Source organism: Vulpes vulpes, chromosome 14, assembly GCF_048418805.1.
Source record: "Vulpes vulpes isolate BD-2025 chromosome 14, VulVul3, whole genome shotgun sequence".
Lineage (NCBI taxonomy): Eukaryota > Metazoa > Chordata > Mammalia > Carnivora > Canidae > Vulpes > Vulpes vulpes.
Window position 1 is genome coordinate 16,375,306 of NC_132793.1, and position 21,341 is coordinate 16,396,646.

Here is a 21,341-nt window from a genome sequence, read left to right on the forward strand (position 1 = left end):
TCCCAGGACTCCAGGATGGTACCCTGGGCCAAAGGCAGGCACCAAACCGCTGAGCCACCCAGGGATCCCCGAAGATCTGATTTTAAATGAATAGATTACCTTAGCAGTATTTTTTTTTAATAACATGAAAATCATACACAATATACATTAATGTAATGAAAGAGAAGAACCTACCATGATTTTGCTGTTTTCTTCTTTATCCAAATATTGGTCACTGAACATATGACATGAGCCAAGGACTGCCAGCTTCCCACCTTGGTTCTGTTGATGAAAAAGCAGTGTCAGATACTCAGATCCCAAAATGCACCACCCAAAATGCATCCTAGGCCCCAAAAACTTATCATCAGAATCATGCGAGCAACTATCCATACTAAGTGCCAATTCACATCAGGATTTTAAAGATCTAGAAATATCAACTATGATAGCAACCATATTCTCAACTGCTTCTCATTTTAGATACTTCTATAACTTTCTATTTGACTTTAACAAAAGCAATGTGAATTGGTTCTACAGCATTTTCCCAGTTAACTTATAAATGAAGATTATACAAAGGTAATCTGTAAAGATTTAAAGATATTTTATGAGAATCAAAAGACACTACTTAACATCCAAATAAAAAACTAATCCCCAAGCATGAAAGGTCACAGAAGAGGGCGCTTGGGTTAAGTGTTCAACTCTTAACATCGACTCAGGTCATGATGTCGGGTTCATGAGATGGAGCTCCACGTCAGACTCCATACCCAGCATGGATTCTCGCTCTCCCTCTGCCTCTGCCCCTCTCCTCTCTCTCTCAAAAATGGAAAAAAAAAGAAAAATCACAAAAGAAATAACTAGTTAACAAGAAAAACATTTAATTAGTAATTTAAAAAATCAAAACAATAAAAAAAATCAAAACAATGTATTTTTGCCTATTAGATTAATATGAAAAAGATGACTGCAAACAGCGTCAGCCAGGTTTCAGTGAAATAAGTTCTTTCACACATTGCTGAAACAGTCAACGTTATCAACAAAGCATACAAAACTCTATGGACAATTTCACAGTCATAATCACACAAAGTTAGAAATAAATTGAAATGTTCAGCCACAGAAAAAGTAGTTAAGAATAAGGGAACCGGGATCCCTGGGTGGCGCAGCGGTTTGGCGCCTGCCTTTGGCCCAGGGCGCGATCCTGGAGACCCGGGATCGAATCCCACATCGGGCTCCCGGTGCATAGAGCCTGCTTCTCCCTCTGCCTATGTCTCTGCCTCTCTCTCTCTCTCTGTGACTATCATAAATAAATAAAAATTAAAAAAAAAAAAAAAAGTTAAAAAAAAAAGAATAAGGGAACCTCCTCCAGTGGTGAAGTTATGTTATAAAGAGTTTTCAGTAACCTGAAAGAAAGCTTCTGTCATAACATGAGGTGCTTTTGTTGCTTTTTGTCGTTGTTGTTAACATGAGGTCAAAAAAAAAAAAAAAAGGAAGCCATAAATTATTCAGCCACTCTAACTTAAACCGTGAGGCAAATAAACAAACATGAGCTGCAAGAAAAAAATGGAAAAAAATGATCAAAATGTCAGTTTTGTACTGAGAGATACTTTTTTCCCCTTTCATCTCTGTATTTTTCAATTTTTCTATAATAGAGCATAAATTACTTTTGTAATGAGAAAAACAGTGAAACGTTAAAACGAAAAATAAATTCAGTTTTTCTAGCAACACCACATACAGAGAATAGGCACTGCTGTGATGTGCTAGGAATGGATTATTCTCAAGCCAGAGATGTCAAGAGATACACAAATTCCATAAATAAAACAAGACTTGCAAAACAAACTGTGACTTGTGCCACATTAAAAGCAAATGGTTCACAGGAAAAATAACACTATTAGCATAACATAACCATTGAAAGCACATCAGTTACTGAGAACAGGAAGGGAATTTGGTGGAATCCCACAGAACGATGAAGAGTGCTGAATGAATTCAAGCGTGCGATTTGAACCCACATATGTAAGTAAAGAAGTGAATTTTCACTACTCTCCACAATTAGGTCTATATTTTTTCTTTAATATTCTTTTTTTCCCCTACCTCATTTATCTCAAATAGACTATAGACCTTCCTTTATTTTTTAAAAAATATTTTTATTTATTTATTCATGAGAGACAGAGAGAGAGAGACAGAGACAGAGACAGAGACACAGGCAGAGGGAGAAGCAGGCTCCATGCAGGGAGCCTGACTGGGACTCGACCCGGGTCTCCAGGATCACCCCCTGGGCCGAAGGCAGTGCTAAACCACTGGGCCACCTGGGCTGCCCCATAGATCTTTCTTTAATCCTTTTCTTCTGGACAGAGATTCTACCACTGTCTTCAGCTTCCTTTTCTAGCTTTTGTCTATAATTTATTTCAGTTAAATAATAATATATATACCATGGACTGCTTTTGTTCTTTCCGTATTAATGAGCTTATCCTAGCAAACTAAGACCTAGATAGGATCATGACAGGCCCAAGAAGGCAATGGCCCAGGGCAAGGAAGCGGAGCACACACCCCAACCCCAGGCTAGCCTTATCCCACCGGGGGTTTCCAGGAGTGTGGGAGTGGGCCCTCTCAGGCATCACTGGTTTATTTCACAAACTTAAAAGTGATAGGCAAACACCTCTCTAAAAGACTGTGTTTATAAGGCAAGACTAAAAGCTTGTTAGGAGGGGTGCCTGGAGGGCTCAGTCAATTGAATGGCTGAGCATCCAACTCTTAATTTCAGTTCAGATCATGATCTCCTGATCTGCAGTCCTGGGATCTCCTGCATCAGGCTCCTGTGCTTAACAAGGAGTCTGCTTGAAAGTCTCCCCTATCCCTGTGCTCCTCCCACCACTTATAGGTGCTCTCTCTCTCAAAATAAATATATAAAATGTTTAAAATAAAAGCTTCTTAGGAAAAGAAAACAGGCTTTAAATAGCTAGGCAATGGGCAGATGATAATCTCAGGAGTTCTAGGAGAATCATCATAGTACAGAATTCTGTACCTAATGGATGTTTCATAAAAATCCACTGATGAAGCCAGGTAAAATCTCTGTGCACAGTTAAAAACTAAAAAATAATAGGGGTGTCTTGGTGGCTCAGTTAAGCATCTAGCTCTTGTTTTCAGCTCAGGTCATTCTCTCAGGGTTGTGAGATCGAGCCCCTTCCCACATCAGGCTCCATGCTGAGCATGGAGACTGCTTGAGATTCTCCCTCTCCCATCCTCTCTAAAAAAATAAATTAAAAAAATATAAAAAATTAAAAATAATTATAGTTCTAGTATTACACTACCAGAGACCCCTTAGGATAGTTGTCTCATTACTTTTGTGACTAAAACTGACATTTTATGTAAACCAATTATTTCCACATCTTGAATCATTTAATACTTTACTCTAATTTAAAAACAGTATTTCCAGTTTTTTGGGGAGAAACTAATACCATAATAACTAAATATCATCTTTCAAATACAGCATAGATATTTATCTACTTCCTAATAAAACGATGTCAGAGCTTTTAAATATGGGAAGAAAAAGTAATACCGGGATCCCTGGGTGGCGCAGCGGTTTGGCGCCTGCCTTTGGCCCAGGGCGCGATCCTGGAGACCCGGGATCGAATCCCACATCGGGCTCCCAGCGCATGGAGCCTGCTTCTCCCTCTGCCTGTGTCTCTGCCTCTCTCTCTCTCTGTGTGACTATCATAAATAAATAAAAATTAAAAAAAAAAAGAAAAAAGAAAAAAGAAAAAGTAATACCTAAATCCCACGAAGAAAAATAGATGTGAGAACTAGAGAAAAAATGAGAGGTCAGGTCATGAATTATAAGTCTTGGTAGACAAATGAAGGTGAATTCAGCAAAACATGAATTAAAAAGCAGTGGATGGGGTACCTGGGTGGCTCACTCAGTTGAGCATCCAACTCTTGATCTCAGGTCTTAATCTCAGGATCATGAGCTCAAGTCCCACATCTGGCAGTGGATAAGTAGGGTCACAATGAGAGGGGGCTATGTCCTCCGAGACCACCTGCTCCCACATTTTGTGGGGTTTCTGAGATGAGAACTGAGCAACTAGTCTTCTGATATGTTGCTCTGGGACAAACTAAATTAACAGCAGCACAATTCTGTGCATTTTGGTATAGTGTGTTAACTCACCCTTTCCCTGAATGGATTCTCTTACTCTAAGGGTGAGAGTCTGTACTCATAGACAGTTATAATATAGGTAGCCTCATGCTACCATGGAATAGATTTGGATTTAGAATGATAAGAGCTAGGGCAGCCCCGGTGGCTCAGCGGTTTAGCGCTGCCTTCAGCCCAGGGCCTGATCCTGGAGACCCGGGATCGTGTCCCACATCAGGCTCTCTGCATGGAACCTGCTTCTCCCTCTGCCTGTGTCTCTGCCTCTCTCTCTTCTCTGTGTGTCTCTCATGAATAAATAAACAAAATCTTTAAAAAAAAAAAAAAAAGAATGATAAGAGCTAGGTTTAGGTCTTAAGTCCACTGATTACTGGACAATTTGCTGTTTCCTCATAAATAAAGCATAATTTATTAAAATACTACCTCACAAGGCTGTTGTAAAGACCAGCGAGAAAACATATGAAACCCCTCTGGAAACAGTTTTTATTATTTCAATAATAAAAATAATGTATACACCCACATCTAAAAAAGGCTGTACCTTCGAGTGATAGAAAGCCAGAATGGGTCTGTTAAGTGGGAAACAGACAGAGCCTGTGGACAGAACAGCCACTGCTGGTTTCATGACACTCAATGTGGCACCAAAAGGATAGACAAAGGTGAGAGCCCTGTAAGAAATTAAAGAAACATTCAAATTTTTAAAAAATGAATAAAAAAATTTTAAAGATAATTTCAGTGCTTCTTGAACAATTCAAGATCAAACACAATTTTTGGGGGGGTTTTGGTCAGGAGTAAAAATCCAAATTTTATTACATACACAAGGAGGCTCAATAATGAAATTGAGACCCAAAGAAATGACCAAGGCAGGCAGGTTTTTATACCTTTTATACAGAGACAATAAATGTGTGAGGAATTGACAGGATAAAGAAAACCGGTATTTGGGAGCTTTAGTTAATAAGGAATTCTAAGTGGAATCTGGGCTGAGGTAGTAGAATAGTAAAAAAACGTAGCAAAGTTTATTTCTATAGCTTTCTCAAATTCAAAGTCCCTATCTCTGGTGATAAGGATGTCTTTTACTCCTTTTTTTTTTTTTTTTTTCAATTTTTTATTTAAATTTTGGTTAGTTAACATACAGTGTAATATTGGTTTTAGGAGTAGAATTTAGTGACTCAGGACTTACATACAATACCCAGTGCTCACCATAACAAGGCTTTCCTTAAGGCCCATGCCCCACCCACCTCTTTCTATTACCCCTTAGTTTGTTCTTTACCATTAAGAGTCTCTTATGGTTTGCCTCCCTCTCTTTTTCATCTTCCCATGTTCATCTGTTTTGTTTCCTATATTCTACATATAAGTGAAATCATACAGTATTTGGCATTCTTTCAAAGACTTATTAACATAAAACACTCTACCTCCATCCATATCAACAGCAAATAGCAAGATTTCACTCTTTCTGATGGCAAGCAATATTCCATTGTACATATATATACCACAACTTTATCCATTTATTGGTCAATCGACCGCATTTGGGCTCTCTCCATAGTTTGGCTATTGCTGATAATGCTGCTATAAACAACAGACTGCCACACTGAGTGTCATGAAACCAGCACCTCTTTGAATCAGTCACTTTTGTATTCTTTGGATAAATACCTGGTAGTGCATGACCCTGTTGGGTCATAAAGTAGTTCTATTTTTAACTTTTTGAGGAAACTCCATACTGTTTTTTCAGAATGGCTGCACCAGTTTGCATTCCCACTAATAGCATAAAAAGGTTCTCCTTTCTCTGCATCCTCACCACCATCTGTTGTTTCCTGTGTGTTAATTTTAGCCATTATGACAGGTGTGAGGTGGTATCTCATCGTAAACACAAAAAATAAAATCCACAAAATTTCTCTAAGCTTTGTTGACTCAAAATTTGGTATAACTCTAACTACTAGTTTAATAAAGTGTTTAAAAAATCTGAATGCAAATTAACAGCTTACAGTCATATGTGTAAATGATTGTAATTGGAAGAACTGAAGAAAGCCCTTGGAGGAGGAGGAAGAAGAGGGGCCCTCATCTAAGAGATGAACTAGAGCTATAAATGAGCCTGCTCTGTATGACAATGTCTTCCAGGTAAACATTTTCCTCTTCCTTCCAAAGCTGAATGGTATCATCTCCAGATATGAATGGCTATCATTAAAAGGCCACATTACCCGTTGAGTACTTATGTGAATAGAGCCCTGAGGCGCCCAGTTGGCTCAGCGGTGGAGCATCAGATTGTGACCCTGGGGTCCTGAGATCAAGTCCCACATTGGGCTCCTGGCAGGAAGCCTTCTCCCTCTGCCTATGTCTCTGCCTCAGTGTGTCTCTCATGAAGAAATAAATAAAATCTTAAAAAAAAAAAAAAAAAAATAGAGCCCTGACATGGGACACTTCTATATACGCCTGCCTTGGTCTCCTTCCCCACTCCTTCCCCACAAGAAATAAATAAAATCTTAAAAAAAAAAAAAAAAATAGAGCCCTGACATGGGACACTTCTATATACGCCTGCCTTGGTCTCCTTCCCCACTCCTTCCCCACATCCAGTTACCTCCACTTTCTAGAACATATTCTCTACTAATATTACTGAAACCAGTTTCTACTTCATACAGATGTTTTTTGCAACAGCAATTAAAGTTTATCTTCCACAAGTCAAGTCCTCTTAAGAAAATGATTGCAGTTATCCATTTTGTGTATTACTATTTTAACATTATTGCTTCCTGTACTTGTACTTCCTTTATTTGATTTTGTTCCTCACCATGGTGTCTTGCCTCCCAACCCCCCCTCAATAAAGCAATACACTGTTAAAAAAAAAAAAAAAAAACTTAACAAACACTTAGCAATAGACTCCTAAAAAGGGTGTGGGATGGAGGGGTAAGGGTGGGGTGCAGACCCTGGGGTGTGGCCAAGCTCTGCTGGAGGGGCTAAGGTTTTATTCAAAGATGGAGCTCTAAAAAAAAAAAAACAAAAACAAAAACAAAAAAACAAAGATGGAGCTCTGCAAAGGTAACTGAAAGAAGTGTTCTCTGAATGGAGAGAAACAGGGATCTTATAACAAAGCAAAAAGTTAGAAACTAGTATGGGGAGGATGCACTCATGAAGAGCTCCCTAAAGACAATGTGAATTTTCCTTTCTCTTAGAACATGAGAAAGTTCTTTTTATCCTAAGTTTAAAATGATTTTCTTCCAGAGTTAGTTTCCCCCTCACTTCCGTCAAGTCTAACCTACTTCTCTGACTTCTGTGCCATATCGTGGGTGAGAAATGGCACCTGCCCCACGTTCTCTATTTTCCCTCTTCTGCCTTCTGCCCTGCCCCAGCAAGAGCCCAGGAAAGGGGACTAGAGGCCATGGTCCCAGACCAGAAGCAGAAAGAAATGAGCAGCTGCCATGGAGGAAGAAACATGATGTGGGAGAAATAGTTACATGGATGTCAGGGCCTCGCACTTTCCCCGAATGCACTCCAAGGAGATGATCCTCAAGGAGGGAGAATGGACACTTGAGTCATATGATGAAAACTGTCAGCTATTATTTACACTCCTCTATTTCTTTTATTATCACTAAGAAATCAATCAGATTGATATTTTTTAAAGATTTATTTACTCATGAGACAGAGAGAGAGAGAGAGAGAGAGAGAGAGAGAGGGAGAGAGACAGGCAGAGGGAGAAGCAAGCTCCCTGCAAAAATCCCAATGCTGGATTAGATCCCAGATCCCAGGATCAGGCCCTGAGCTGAAGGCAGACGCTCAACCACTGAGCCACCCAGGAGTCCCAATCAGACTGACATTTTGATAAGTCTTTAAGCATAAGGCAGATTTTTCCAAACCACATGTAAATGAGTAAGAAGGGGGGAGGGGGTGAATAGCTGGGAAAGTGTATTCCTGGGATGGGGAACACATATGTATGGGCCCTAAGATGGGAATGAGCTTAGCATATTTAAGGAACTGAAACAAAGTCAGTGTGGCTACAGCTGAGTGAGACAGAAAAGGGACATGAGAGAAAATGGGATAAATAAGAACCTCAGACTTCAACAGGTCAAGATTTTTCAAAACACAAAGCAGGACTAGTTCTCCACATCTCAAGGCTCACCCAGAAACTGCTGCTTCCAGGATGACCCAGGGAACAATCAACCAGCTATTTGCCTTTCACCACAATTACCAAGGACGTAATAACACAAAAGCAGGTAAGGTACTATGTCATGTAGCCTGCAAAGCACTTTTATAAGTATGGCCTCACTGGAGTTTCCCAACGACTATGTAAGATTCATTTTGTCTTCATTACACAGACATCAAAACAGGAGCTAAGAGTAACTTGCCTGGGCCACCCTGCCAAGTAAGACATGAAAATAAAAACTTCTACCTCCAAGTCCACAGTTCTTTTACCTACACCAACCGTATAAGCTGACACAAAGCTTAAGAATTAGATAATAAGTGGTGGGAGGATGGGTGAAACAGATGATGGGGATTAAAGAGGACACTTATCAACAAGCACACCAAGGATTGCAAAGAAGTGCTAAATCACTATACTGTACACATGAAATTAATATGACACTATATGTTAATTATACTGGAATTAAAATTAAAAACTTTATTTAAAAAAAGAGTTAAACTGGGCTCCACACTGGGCATGGAGCCTATTTTAAATAAATAAATAAATAAATAAATAAATAAATAAATAAATAAATAAATAAATAAGATTATGATTCTTGAATGTCAAAAATGTTTAACTCTATGATGTATGTTGCTACACGTTTTTCCCCTTTATGACTTTCCCTTGATTTTTTTTTTTTTTTAAGATTTATTTATTTATTTATCAGAGAGAGAGAGAGAGAGAGAGAGAGAGGCAGAGACACAGGAGGAGGGAGAAGCAGGCTCCATGCTGGGAGCCTGACGTGGGACTCCAGGATCGTGCCCTGGGCCAAAGGCAGGCGCTAAACCGCTGAGCCACCCAGGGATCCCCCCCTTGATTTCATCCTAAGAAAAATCTTCCCTACTTTAAGGATTATAAAATATTCACCTATTTTTTAGTACTTTTATGGTTTCAGTTTTTTAACATTTAAAATTTTAATCCATCTGAAATATATTTTAGGAGTGTGCTACGAAATGAAAATGTTTTTTGAAATGATTAGTCACAATTATGCCATCCATTCTCTAATAATTTGAAAAGTCACTTTTACTATAAACAATCCTCATCTTTCATATATATATGTTGAGTCTGATTCTAATCTACTTATTTCTCACTATTTCTGCATTAGTACCACATTATTTTCATTACTACACTTTTATAATATGCTTTAATGTATTACAATGTTCAACTCCTATGAGGTGAAATAGCTCAAAAGAGAAAAATAAACCAGAAAAAATATTTACAACACATGTAGGTCTTATAAATAAATAAAAGAGAAACCATTAATAGAAAAATGGGCAAAAAATAGTGAACACGAAATTCACAGAAGAAATACAATCAGCCAATAGACTTTAAAGGCCATCCCAGGGGATCCCTGGGTGGCTCAGCGGTTTAGCGCCTGCCTTTGGCCCAGGGCGCGATCCTGGAGTCCTGGGATTGAGTCCCACGTCGGGCTCCCGACATGGAGCCTGCCTCTCCCTCCTCCTGTGTCTCTGCCTCTCTCTCTCTCTCTCTCTCTCTCTCTCTGTCTATCATAAATAAATAAATCTTTAAAAAAATAAAAAATAAAGGCCATCCCACTTAATAATCGAATAAATGCAAATTAAAAAAAGAGATAACACTAGAATACTCCCTGCTGACAAGAGAAGAGAAGAAAAGGGAGCAAGTTCAGAGGGACAGTAAGTGCTACAAACTACCTGGAGGGCAATTTAGCAATATACCACATTTGGCAATGCGACAATTGGAAAACAAACGTTTGACTCAGAGATTCTAATGCTAAGAATCTAGCCTTACTAGGGACCCCTGGGTGGCTCAGTGGTTGAGCCTTGAGCGTCTGCCTTCGGCTCAGGGTGGGATCCTGGAGTCCTGGGATTGAGTCCTACATTGGGCTCCCTGCATGGAGCTTGCTTCTCCCTCTACCTATGTCTCTGCCTCTCTCTCTGTGTCTCTCAAATAAATAATTAAATCTTTCTTTTCTTTCTTTCTTTCTTTCTTTCTTTCTTTCTTTCTTTCTTTCTTTCTTTCCTTTTCTTTCCTTTTCTTTTCTTTTCAAAGATTTTATTTATTTATTCATGAGACACACAAAGAGAGAAAGAGAGAGAGAGAGAGAGAGAGACACTCCAGAGACACAGGCAGAGGGAGAAGCAGGCTCCCTGTAGGGGGCCTGACATGGGACTCACTCCCAGGTCTCCAGGATCACAACCTGAGCTGAAGGCGGCACTAAACCGCTGGGCCACCTGGGCTGCCCTAATTAAATCTTTAAAAAAAAAAAAAAGAACCAGGCAGCCCCGGTGGCTTAGAGATTTAGCGCCACCTTTAGCCCAGGGCGTGATCCTGGAGACCCGGGATCAAGTCCCATGTCGGGCTCCCTGTGTGGAGCCTGCTTCTCCCTCTGCCTGTGTCTCTGCCTCTCTTTCTGTGTTGTGTGTGTGTCTCTCATGAATAAATAAATAAAATCTTTTAAAAAAGAAAAAGAATCTAGCCTTACTAAAATATTAGCATAAATGCACAAAAATTGTACAAAGACATTCACTATGTGCTTTATTTATAGTAACAAGTATAAAACTGTTTATAAAAACAATATGGAGCAGAATAACAATACAGGCCCCAGACCAGACTGCCTAGGTTTGAAACTAAGTTCTGACACTTATTAGTCAAGTGAGCTTGGGCAATTAAACTTGTTATCTTATCTATAACCTTGGTGTGTTACTGCGATGATTAAGTGAGGTAAAAATGCCTGTCTCTCTCTCTCTCTCTCTCTTTCTCTCTCTCTCTCTCACACACACACACACACACACACGCCTGTGATACGGTATGTGCTCAATAAATGTTAGGTTTAACTACTAAAGCAAAATATCATAAATGACCCAAATGTTCAACAATAGGAGACTGGTTAGATAAATTAGGAGAATTCCAATTTAGTCATTTAAAAGGATATGGTGCCTATCTATATTTTTATATAAAAAAAAATCTAGGGATCCCTGGGTGGCGCAGTGGTTTGGCGCCTGCCTTTGGCCCGGGGCGCGATCCTGGAGACCCAGGATCGAATCCCACGTCGGGCTCTCTGCATGGAGCCTGCTTCTCCCTCTGTCTGTGTCTCTGCCTCTCTGTCTCTCTCTCTGTGACTATCATGAATAAATAAATAAAATCTTAAAAAAAAAAATCTAGAAATCTAAATACTGTTAAGAATAATTATTGGGGGGGGGGGGGAAGAGCATGCATTTACAGTGGAGAACTTCTATTTTCTTCCTTTTGAACTGTTCCAATAGTTTTTTTTTCTTTTTTTTGGTGAGAATAACTTTTATAATCAGAAATGAAAATTTTTCACTTTGAAAAAGAAAACTCTTCAAAATGACAAATACATCTTCTTTAGGTAGTCTTGGAAAACACACTTACTGAGAGTTGTTTCCATTGCTCTCCTCATCAATGATTCCAGGCACAGCCTTCCCTGCAGCTCGGCTAATTTCCCTTGAAGAAAAAAATTTAAACAGTAAACCAAAAAATTTTAGGAATTTCACACTCCAATATTAATAGTAAATATGAACTGCAAGGATTTTGCAGATTTGTTCAAAATATAATTCTTAAAATTTAAATAAAGGTACACCTACACACCTATACCTCTTTGTATAGCTTGCAATAGTTAACATTTTGTTTTATTTTTATTTTTTTAAAGATTTTTTATTTATTAATTCATAAGAGACACACACAGAGAGGCAGAGACACAGGCAGAGGGAGAAACAGGCTCCCTGCATGGAGCCTGACATGGGACTCAATCCCAGGTCTCCAGGACCACACCCTGGGCTGAAGGTGGCGCTAAACCACTGAGCCACGCGGGCTGCCCAATAGTTAACATTTTAATATGAGGATCAGTTCTTTGAGTCCTGAGGAAAGGATCAATATCCTAGACCATATTCTATTTTTTCTTTAAGATTTTATCAATTTACTCATAAGAAACACACAGAAAGGCAGAGACATAGGCAGAGGGAAAAGCAAGTCCCCTGCAGAGAGCCCGATGGCGGGGGGACGGGGACCCTCAATCCCAGTACCCCAGGACCACACTCTGAGCCAAAGGCAGACAGATGCTTAACCACTCAGCCACCCCGGCATCCCTCTAGACCACATTCTAGACTAGAACCACATTCTAGTCCTATGTTTCAGACTCTGTATCATCAGATCCAGCAGTATGCCTGGCATACACAATTCAAGTGTGAAATGAAAAATTCTGAATATAAGGAAAAGCTCACAGAGGACACCTGATGTTGCTTCTCTCATGTATTCATTTACTACTTCTCCAAAGCCCTAATTTATCTTTTAAGATCTAATGAAACAGAAAAAATTGACTTCACTCCAGGTTCCAGGGGTAGAGACTATGACCTAGCTATACCATCAGGGCATACTATGCCCTCTGCCATAGGGACCAGTTCAGGATGGGCATGTGGCCTAGGCCAGCCAAACAGCAAATCTCAGGACTACTCCTGCTGGGAATGGTGAGATCAAGCAAGGCTCTCTTGTCCTAGATAGTGAGGCATGCAGATATAAATTTGGGAACTGCTAAAACGGGAGAGCAAGGCCAAGAGAACTACAGAGCAATGGAACTGGAGCCCTGACAACACCATGAATTTTCAGTCAATCCACACTCAAAGCCTGCCCTATATCTGGGCTTTTCAATTACGTGAATCAATAGTCTCATTATTATTTATTCCCATAGAGAGAACAGGGTTTTCTACACTTGCAACTGCATTCTGACAAAAAAGATGAATGTGGAATAAGATTTCAAAAGATAGAAGGAATGTAATTTGAAGAATGAGAAGTATTATAATAAATAAATTTTAACATAGTAAAATAAAACAAAAGAGCAAAAAAGGAAGGGAATCGTTTATAAAAGGAATCATTTATAAAACATTTCTGCTTTCAACATGCTTACCTATTCAGTACTCCGTTGGAAACTAGAGCTTCTTTAGGATGGAAATACTTATAATATACATTTCTAACCACAGCATCTTTAAGGGAGAAAGGGAGGAAGTTGCATATTAGACTAGAAGTAAGTCTGATATTATAAACACATATAAACTTTGCCCCTCAAGGAACCCTGGGATTCTATTCCAATTCCTCCCATTTTATACATGGAAGAAGCCTAGCCCCAGAAAGCTCAGACTACCACTGAGGTCAGAATGCTGGACCATGCACCTTCAGCCCAGGGCTCTTTCCATTGTACTATTAGGACCAGGGAGCTACAATATGAATAATAAATAGGAAACAACTGCCTCTATTAAAATAATAACAATAATAATAATAATAATAATAATTACCATTATTAACCATGATTCCATATTCTTCTAGGAGAAAGTTAATATTGGTGTCAAATCTGGATTCCCCACCCTCTCCTAGCATCACAAGGATATCACCACCTCCATCAAGGTATTTCTTCAGGACTTCAAACTACATAAAGGAAAAAAACAATATATGAATATACTTGAAAGTCCTTAACTAGCTGAAAAATACACGAATCTATAAGACACGTAAATATAAATGTATATAAGATAATATAAAAGTTACTCTCAACGTAGATTTCCAACCTTGTATTTAAGCATAAAGTTCCAAAATACTCAAACTGAACTGACATTTTCCACATTGTCTATCTGGAAAGCAAACCAAAACTGGAAACACTAACTAAAGGAAGCTCACAGATCATTGAGCAGCAGTCCCAGTCTCAACCTAGCGGAGACAAAATCAGCCCTGACTGAAAACGATTGCTCCAGACCACATCTTCCCTTCACTGCCAGCCAAGGACATCAGGATGAAGGCATAGCAAACTACTCCCAGGGAGGAGTTCTGTTCCAGTCATTGACTGATCAATGCGCAGTGAGAAATGCAGGTTATCTGCTTATTTCCTGGGAAGCTGTCTCACTTTCACAAAGCTGGGGAGGGGAAAAAAATCTCCCAACTGGTCTCGTTGACCCAGCCTGAGAAAACTTGGGCTGAGTGGTCTAGACCAATAGTCTTTCAATAGTCTTTCAACTTCCCTCAAGCATCTCATCAGAAAAGTATGTGAACACACACTCTGATACGTAAATAAAGTTATGTATATTTATATAATTATAAAATATCTTCCCAAAAAGGAGAATTTTGAAGGGTAATAAAGATACGAAAAATAAAATTTCCTTCTGGCACCTCAGTGATTCACTATATACATCTCACTTTGGAAACCACTGGCCTGACCAGCTCTGCTAACAGCAAAGCCTCTTTCTCTGGCACACTCCCTATCCTTCTCTCCTCCAGCCCCTAAATGTGGAAAACATAGTATAACAACTAACATCACCAAGGGGGCTTGCTCCCAAATGAGATATAACTTCACGGATCTTGGACTCTGCACAAGACTGTCTCATTCATGAAGAGCCTACATACCTATTTTTAGCCTTTTTTCAAAAGGTCAAATATAAAGAAGTGCACTAGTTAGTGTATGTATGCTCAAGCATTAACAAATGGAAATATACATTCTTCTAGTGCTTATATGCCCAAACAATGACAATGTGAAGTACACATATTCTTTTATAAGTCATCGTCCCTTTCCTTTTTTACATTAGAGTTAAGACACTTTTTTTAATGGTGGTGGGTTATAATAACCAGGATTTTCAGTTCAGAATAAAGGTACATTTATAATATAGATAGTCGTGCCTGCATGGCTCAGTCAATTAGGCACCTGGCTCTTGGTTTCAGCTCAAGTCATGATCTCGGGGTCATGGGATTGAGCCAGCCCCACATTGGGCTCTGTGCTCAGCGAGAGTCTGTTTAAGATTCTCTCCCTCTCCCTCTACTTGCACTCTCTCTCACATAAGCTAAATAAATTAACTCTTTAAAAAAAATAATATAGGGGATCCCTGGGTGGCGCAGTGGTTTGGTGCCTGCCTTTGGCCCAGGGCGCGATCCTGGAGACCTGGGATCCAATCCCACATTGGGCTCCCGGTGCATGGAGCCTGCTCCTCCCTCTGCCTGTGTCTCTGCCTCTCTCTCTCTCTCTCTCTGTGACTATCATAAATAAATAAAGAAAAAAAATATTAAAAAAAAAATAATATAGGTGTTGATCTGACAGGGTTAGGAAGTATGGTCTGGGCTAACTGGTGGTAAGTGAATACCATCATCAAGCAAATGTGTAAGCCAACTTGGCTGAGGTGGGAACAAAGTAAAACTAAATTCAGTCTAACTTCTAGCTTGATTCGCACATCTTTTTTTTTTAAGATTTTATTTATTGGGGTACCTGAGTGACTCAGCGGTTGAGCATCTGCCTTTGGCTCAGGTTGTGATTCCAGGGTCCTGGGACTGAGTCCCACATCGGGCTCCCTGCATGGAGCCTGCTTCTCCCTCTGCCTGTGTCTCTGCCTCTCTCTCTGTGTCTCTCATGAATAAATAAATAAATAATTTTTTTAAAAATCTTCAAAAAAAATTTTTTTTAGTTAGTTAAGAGAGAGCACGAGCAGAAAGGAGGGACAGAAGGAAAGGAAGAAGCAGACTCCCCGCCAAGCAGGGAGCCTGACATGGGACTCAGTCCCAGGACCCTGGGATCATGACCTGAGCCAAAGGCAGATGCTTAACCAACTGAACCACCCAGGCGCCCCTGATTCTCAAATCTAATATCACACATGTGATGTCTTGTCATAGAAGTTTCTGGAGGACAACATCAAAGAGGGTTCATATAGTCTGTGTGGGGTGAACTAACCCCTTTACTGATCCTAAGAAGCCAGCAACAGTGCCCAGGAAGGAGTGATCTCTGCCAGGAGGAAGACCTCTGGTGATCATTTGGATCAGCTTCGTGGAATAAAAACACAAGGGAATGTTGGTTTTTAGAAGTTAAAAGTTTTTCTGCCTTTCTCTCCTACCTCACTCCACCTCTAAAGAGAAGGCATGGTGCCAGGGTATGGTATGGCGGGAGAACATTTTATTAGGATAAATATGCCTCTCAAGGGATTCTATCTTTTAGAAGACATTGCCTTCCATCCCTAAGAACCTGAAGTTAGGTTGACCTAGCGCCCATTCCCTCTTGGGAAAAGGACCAGGCACCAGTTTCTAACCCTCCTTCCAGATGCTCTGGCTTTCCTGAGGCTGCTTGCTTCTCAGCAAAGATTGGGTCACCTCTCTCAGTCTTCACTAGGCAGAGAAGGGAGGTAGCAGGGGAGAAACTATTGGAGTGTGAGGCTAAAAACCAACAAAGAATATAGTATTCTTTTGCAGGTCACTGCCCACTGTGTGTCCATTTCCCTCAGGCTTTCACTGGGTGGGGGCAGCTTGCCACCTCCATGTTCTTAATAGGAATTCCTGCTCCTTCTCTCAATTAATCTAATCAGTTGTATCTCTTTTGATGCTCTTCTCAGATAAGGTGGCCTTGCAGTCAGGACAACAACAACAAAAAATAATAGAAATGCTTCCCTGTAGACATCTTCCTTATGTCCCCACCCCAAGTCAGAGCAGAAGACCCAGGACTGCCCCCATCTAAGGACCACACTGGTCCGACCCTGCCTGACCTCCCTACTCCCCACATCCCTTCCTGAAAACCAAAGCACTTCCAAGTCTCTACTAGAAAGGCTCTTGCTATCTTTTGGGGTTTCTGTTTAGTTGTAGTAAAGTACACATAACATTTACCAACTTAACCATTTTTAAGCAGACAATTCAGTAGTTAAGTACAATTTCATTATTGTGCAACCATCACCACCCTGCATCTCCAGAACTCTTTTCATCTTGCAAAACTGAAGCTCGATATCTATTAAACAACTCCCTATTTCCTTCCTCGCCCTAGCCCCTGGCAACCACAATTCTAACTTTACATGAATTTCACTATTCTATGTACATCATATAAATGGAATCATATATTATTGGCCTTTCTGTAACTGGCTCCTTTCATTTAGGATTAATGTCAATATTCACCCATCTTGTAGCATATATCAGAACTGCCTACCTTTTTAAGGCTGCATAATCATTTACTGTATGTATCTACCACATTTTATTTATCCACTCACCTGTTTGGTAGACTTGGGTTGTTTCTACCTTTTGGCTATTGTGAATAATGCTGCTATATACATCAATGTACAAATATCGCTTTGAGATTCTGCTTTCAATTCTTTTGGATCTATATCTAGAAGTGGGATTGCTGGATCATTATGTTAATTCTACTTTAAATTTTTTGAAGGAATGCCATTCTGTTTTATATAATGGCTGCACCATTTTACCCTTCGGCCCATAGTGCACATGGGTTTCAATTTCTCTACATCTCTGCCAATACTTGTCTGAGTCTTATATTTATCATTTTTTGTCTATTCTATGAAACAGAATTAAAAACAGCTTCATTTTAAAAGGAATTTTCCTGTTTTCAAAGCAAAAATATGGCAAATAAGTATGGCTAGTATTTAATTAGCCTCAACTATGTGTCTGGCACTTTATATGCATTATCTTAGTTAATGATCTCAACAACTCTATGATGAAGAATGAGATGAAAGTGATTACCTAAAGGCAACACAGTATATGATAAAGAGGATTTTATTTATTTTTTTAAATAATTTATTTATTTATTCATAGAGACAGAGAGAGAGAGAGAGAGAGACAGAGGCAGAGACACAGGCAGAGGGAGAAGCAGGCTCCACGCAGGGAGCCCAATGTGGAACTCGATCCCAGGTCTCCAGGATCATGCCCTAGGCTTCAGGCGGTGCTAAACCGCTGCGCCACCGGGACTGCCCGGTAAAGAGGATTTTAAATCCAGAATTTCAGAGCCCACACATCTAACCATCTTACTGCATTTCTTCTTTTTCGATATTTCTTACCTCAGCTGCAGTAAATTTTTCCCTTGGCCCAGCTGTAATCCACAGTTTCACTCCAATTAGCTTTTCAGATGTGATTTCATCTTTTAAGCTAGAAATATGATTTTAAAAGTTAGATCCATAATTTAAGCCAATTTATGAATTATTTTAGTCTCTAGACTATATGGAACCATAGGCCACAGAGACCCAGAAATGAAGAAATTTAGAGGTACCTGGTGCAGCCTCTCTCCCAAAGTGAGAATCCCCTCTATTGGCTTATCCTAGATCATCCTCTGCTCAAATACTTCCTATAGGCCAAGATGACCAAATTAAACCATCCAAGAGTACAGAGTCCTCCAACTACTAATTCAATCAGCTCTGCCAATTAGCTGGTATGATTACATATCCTTACCCATTGAGAATAACCAGTTACACACACAAAGACAGAGGTATTCTCATCTTTCCTGTCCCTAAACTGAAGTACTGACCAAGTTAAAATAGGGAGAAAGACTCTAACCTCTTAAAAAGTTGTTTATGAGGGCGCCGGGGTACTCAGTCAGTTAAGCCTCTGCCTTCAGCGGGGTCATGATCTCAGGGTCCTGAGATCGAGCCCAGGGGAGCCTGCTTCTCCTTCTCCTTCTTCTCCTTCCCCCTGTTCATGCTCTCTCTCTCAAATAAACAAAATCTTATTTTAAAAAAAGCTATAGGGCAGCCCCGGTGGTGCAGCAGTTTAGCGCCACCTGAAGCCCGGGGTGTGATCCTGGAGATCCGGGATCGAGTCCCACGTCGGGCTTCCTGCATGGAGCCTGCTTCTCCCTCTACCTGTGTCTCTGCCTCTCTCTCGCTCTCTCTGAATAAATAAATAAATAAATCTTAAAAAAAAAATAAAATTAAATTAAAATAAAAATAAAATTAAAATCAAAAAAGCTATATATGTATACTAAGGATACTTTTTTGATTTATTATGTGAGAGACAACTTAATATGCTAATTGCCAATTTTCAAAAGAGATGTTTTTATAATCATTGAGTCATTTTTGAACAATCTTTAAATTGAACTCCTCCTACCTAATAATCACTTACATAAGAAAATAAAGACTTTCCAATATTACCAGCAGGTTATTATTATCATTATTCAGAAGGGAAAACAAATACATGGTCACCTCTGAATCTTCCAATTACTCCGAAGTCTTTTCTGCATGGATTTATAGCCATTGTTGGTGGTGAATACTTCTTTCTTATATGCATTGAAAAGAATGGTGCTCCGAAGCTCTTTCTCCATGGTTACCTTATGGGGAAAAGAAAGCATCAAAAAAAAAAAGAAACAATAAAAAATATTACAAAAGACCCTAAATGGAATAAATACTCTTCTAATTTATCAAGAGAGGGCATACAGCTGCAACCTAACTATGAAAACCCTACGATTCTCAAAGGTTGAGAATGAAATGCATAATCACAGCTACAGAAACATAAGGCTAACTCTGGCTTTTGGCTCATTTCTTGTCCCGGCCTTCCCACCAACCGGTTCTCACAACCCTACCTGGCCATCACCCAACCTTTATGCCCTTAGACCATGCTTCCCACTTGATTTCTCACTGCTAACTACTATTAAGTGTGGGGTATATAGTCTTCTAGATTTTTTATACATATGTTAACTTAAAAATTTTTTATGATATAGGATCCTATCATTTGCACTATTCTGCAATAAATTTTTTTCACCTAACCTTCTATCTTTCCATGTCAGAACATATGCATCTACCACGTTTTTAATTTTTTTATTTATTTATGATAGTCACACAGAGAGAGAGGCAGAGACACAGGCAGAGGGAGAAGCAGGCTCCATGCACCAGGAGCCTGACGCGGGATTCGATCCCAGGTCTCCAGGATCCCGCCCTGGGCCAAAGGCAGGTGCTAAACCGCTGCACCACCCAGGGATCCCTCTACCACGTTTTTAAAAAGTGCTGCACAAATTGCATTTATGGATGTACCATAATTTAACCAGTTGTATAGATGAGCATTTTTTCCTCAAAATTTTTGTTAGGAAAACAATGCTACAAACATCATTCTTAAACATGATGTTTTTCTGCACCTTCCATATTTGTAGAATAAATTCCTACCTGATGAATGGCTAAGTAAATTATTTTCAAATTGCCCTCCAAAAATTGTATTTTTTACTTCCATAACATTAGTCATAACACTAATGCATTTGTTTCCATATAATCCTATTTCCAATCCTTTTCATCTTTACTAATAAAATAGGCACAAAAAAAAAAAAAAAAAAAAAAAAAAACCCAGGCCCTCACTGTTTTAATTTGCACTTTCAAATCACTAATATAGCCATCTTTCACTACGCATATTGGCCACTTTTATTTCCTCTGATTTTCTTGCTCATGTTCTGTTAGTTTTTCCATTGGGTTGAATATTTTTCTAACTGATCATTAAATACTTTCATAAATGAACTTGTCTTTAGACTTAACTTCGAGTAGCTTTTTGGGTTTGGTTTGGTGGAATTTTGCAGGACATACAGGTTTTAAATTTTACAGAGTCAAAAGTATTAATCTTTTCCTTCCTGGCTTCTGGATTGCATGACATATTTACAAGAGTTTTTCCTGTGCTAAATTACAAATACATACAACAATGCTTTCTTCTAGTACTTTGTTATGTTAGTTTTTAAGATTTAAATTTTGACCTATTTGGAATTTGTTTTGGTGATCAAAATGGGTTTCATTATTGTTTTTTTTGTTTTTTAATTACTAACAAAATCTGCCTGACACCAAACCACCTTGTCGATGATGATGTGTAATACCACCTTGACTACATAAAAAAAAAAAATCCTTATAAGCATTTGTATTTGCATCTATTCTGAATTACATTACATTCTCTTTTTTAAAAAATATTTTATTTATGTATTCATGAGAGACACAGAGAGAGAGGCAGAGAGAGAAGCGGACTCCCTGCAGGGAGCCTGATGTGGGACTCGATCCCAGGCCCCAGGATCATGACCTGAGCCAAAGGCAGCCGCTCAACCACTGAGCCACTCAGGCGTCCCTGAATTCCATTACATTCTATCTGCATGTAAGCTCCATACTATTTTAATTATTACAACTTTATAATATGTTATACTATCTGGTGGTGCTGCAGAGCTAATCCTCTTTATTACCCTTACTTATTAGAATTTTCTGCCTAGTCTCATATATTTTTTTATTCCAGTTGAACTTGAAAATCACTTTGTCAGCTTAAAAAAAAAATAAAAAAGCTAATGATCACAACACCACCATCTTTTCACGTTCCAACCATCCATGCATACGCTTG

General features: G+C 39.3%; 1 protein-coding gene across 6 annotated transcripts in view; it reads right to left on the reverse strand.

Moving 5' to 3' along the window:
- Positions 1-21,341, reverse strand: part of IFT52 (intraflagellar transport 52) — a 38,982-nt gene that overhangs the window by 16,716 nt on the left and 925 nt on the right. Inside the window, exons 2-8 of one of the 6 annotated variants that reach the window (XM_025998761.2) lie at positions 19,193-19,317; positions 18,056-18,143; positions 13,559-13,688; positions 13,174-13,249; positions 11,646-11,717; positions 4,650-4,776; positions 175-261 (exon numbers count right to left, since the gene is read on the reverse strand). In XM_025998761.2, coding sequence (XP_025854546.1) covers positions 175-261; positions 4,650-4,776; positions 11,646-11,717; positions 13,174-13,249; positions 13,559-13,688; positions 18,056-18,143; positions 19,193-19,317 — 705 coding nt within the window. The remainder of the gene's footprint in view (positions 1-174; positions 262-4,649; positions 4,777-11,645; positions 11,718-13,173; positions 13,250-13,558; positions 13,689-18,055; positions 18,144-19,192; positions 19,318-21,341) is intronic. The other 5 variants (XM_025998764.2, XM_025998762.2, XM_072735795.1 and 2 more) reach the window with 5 other exon arrangements.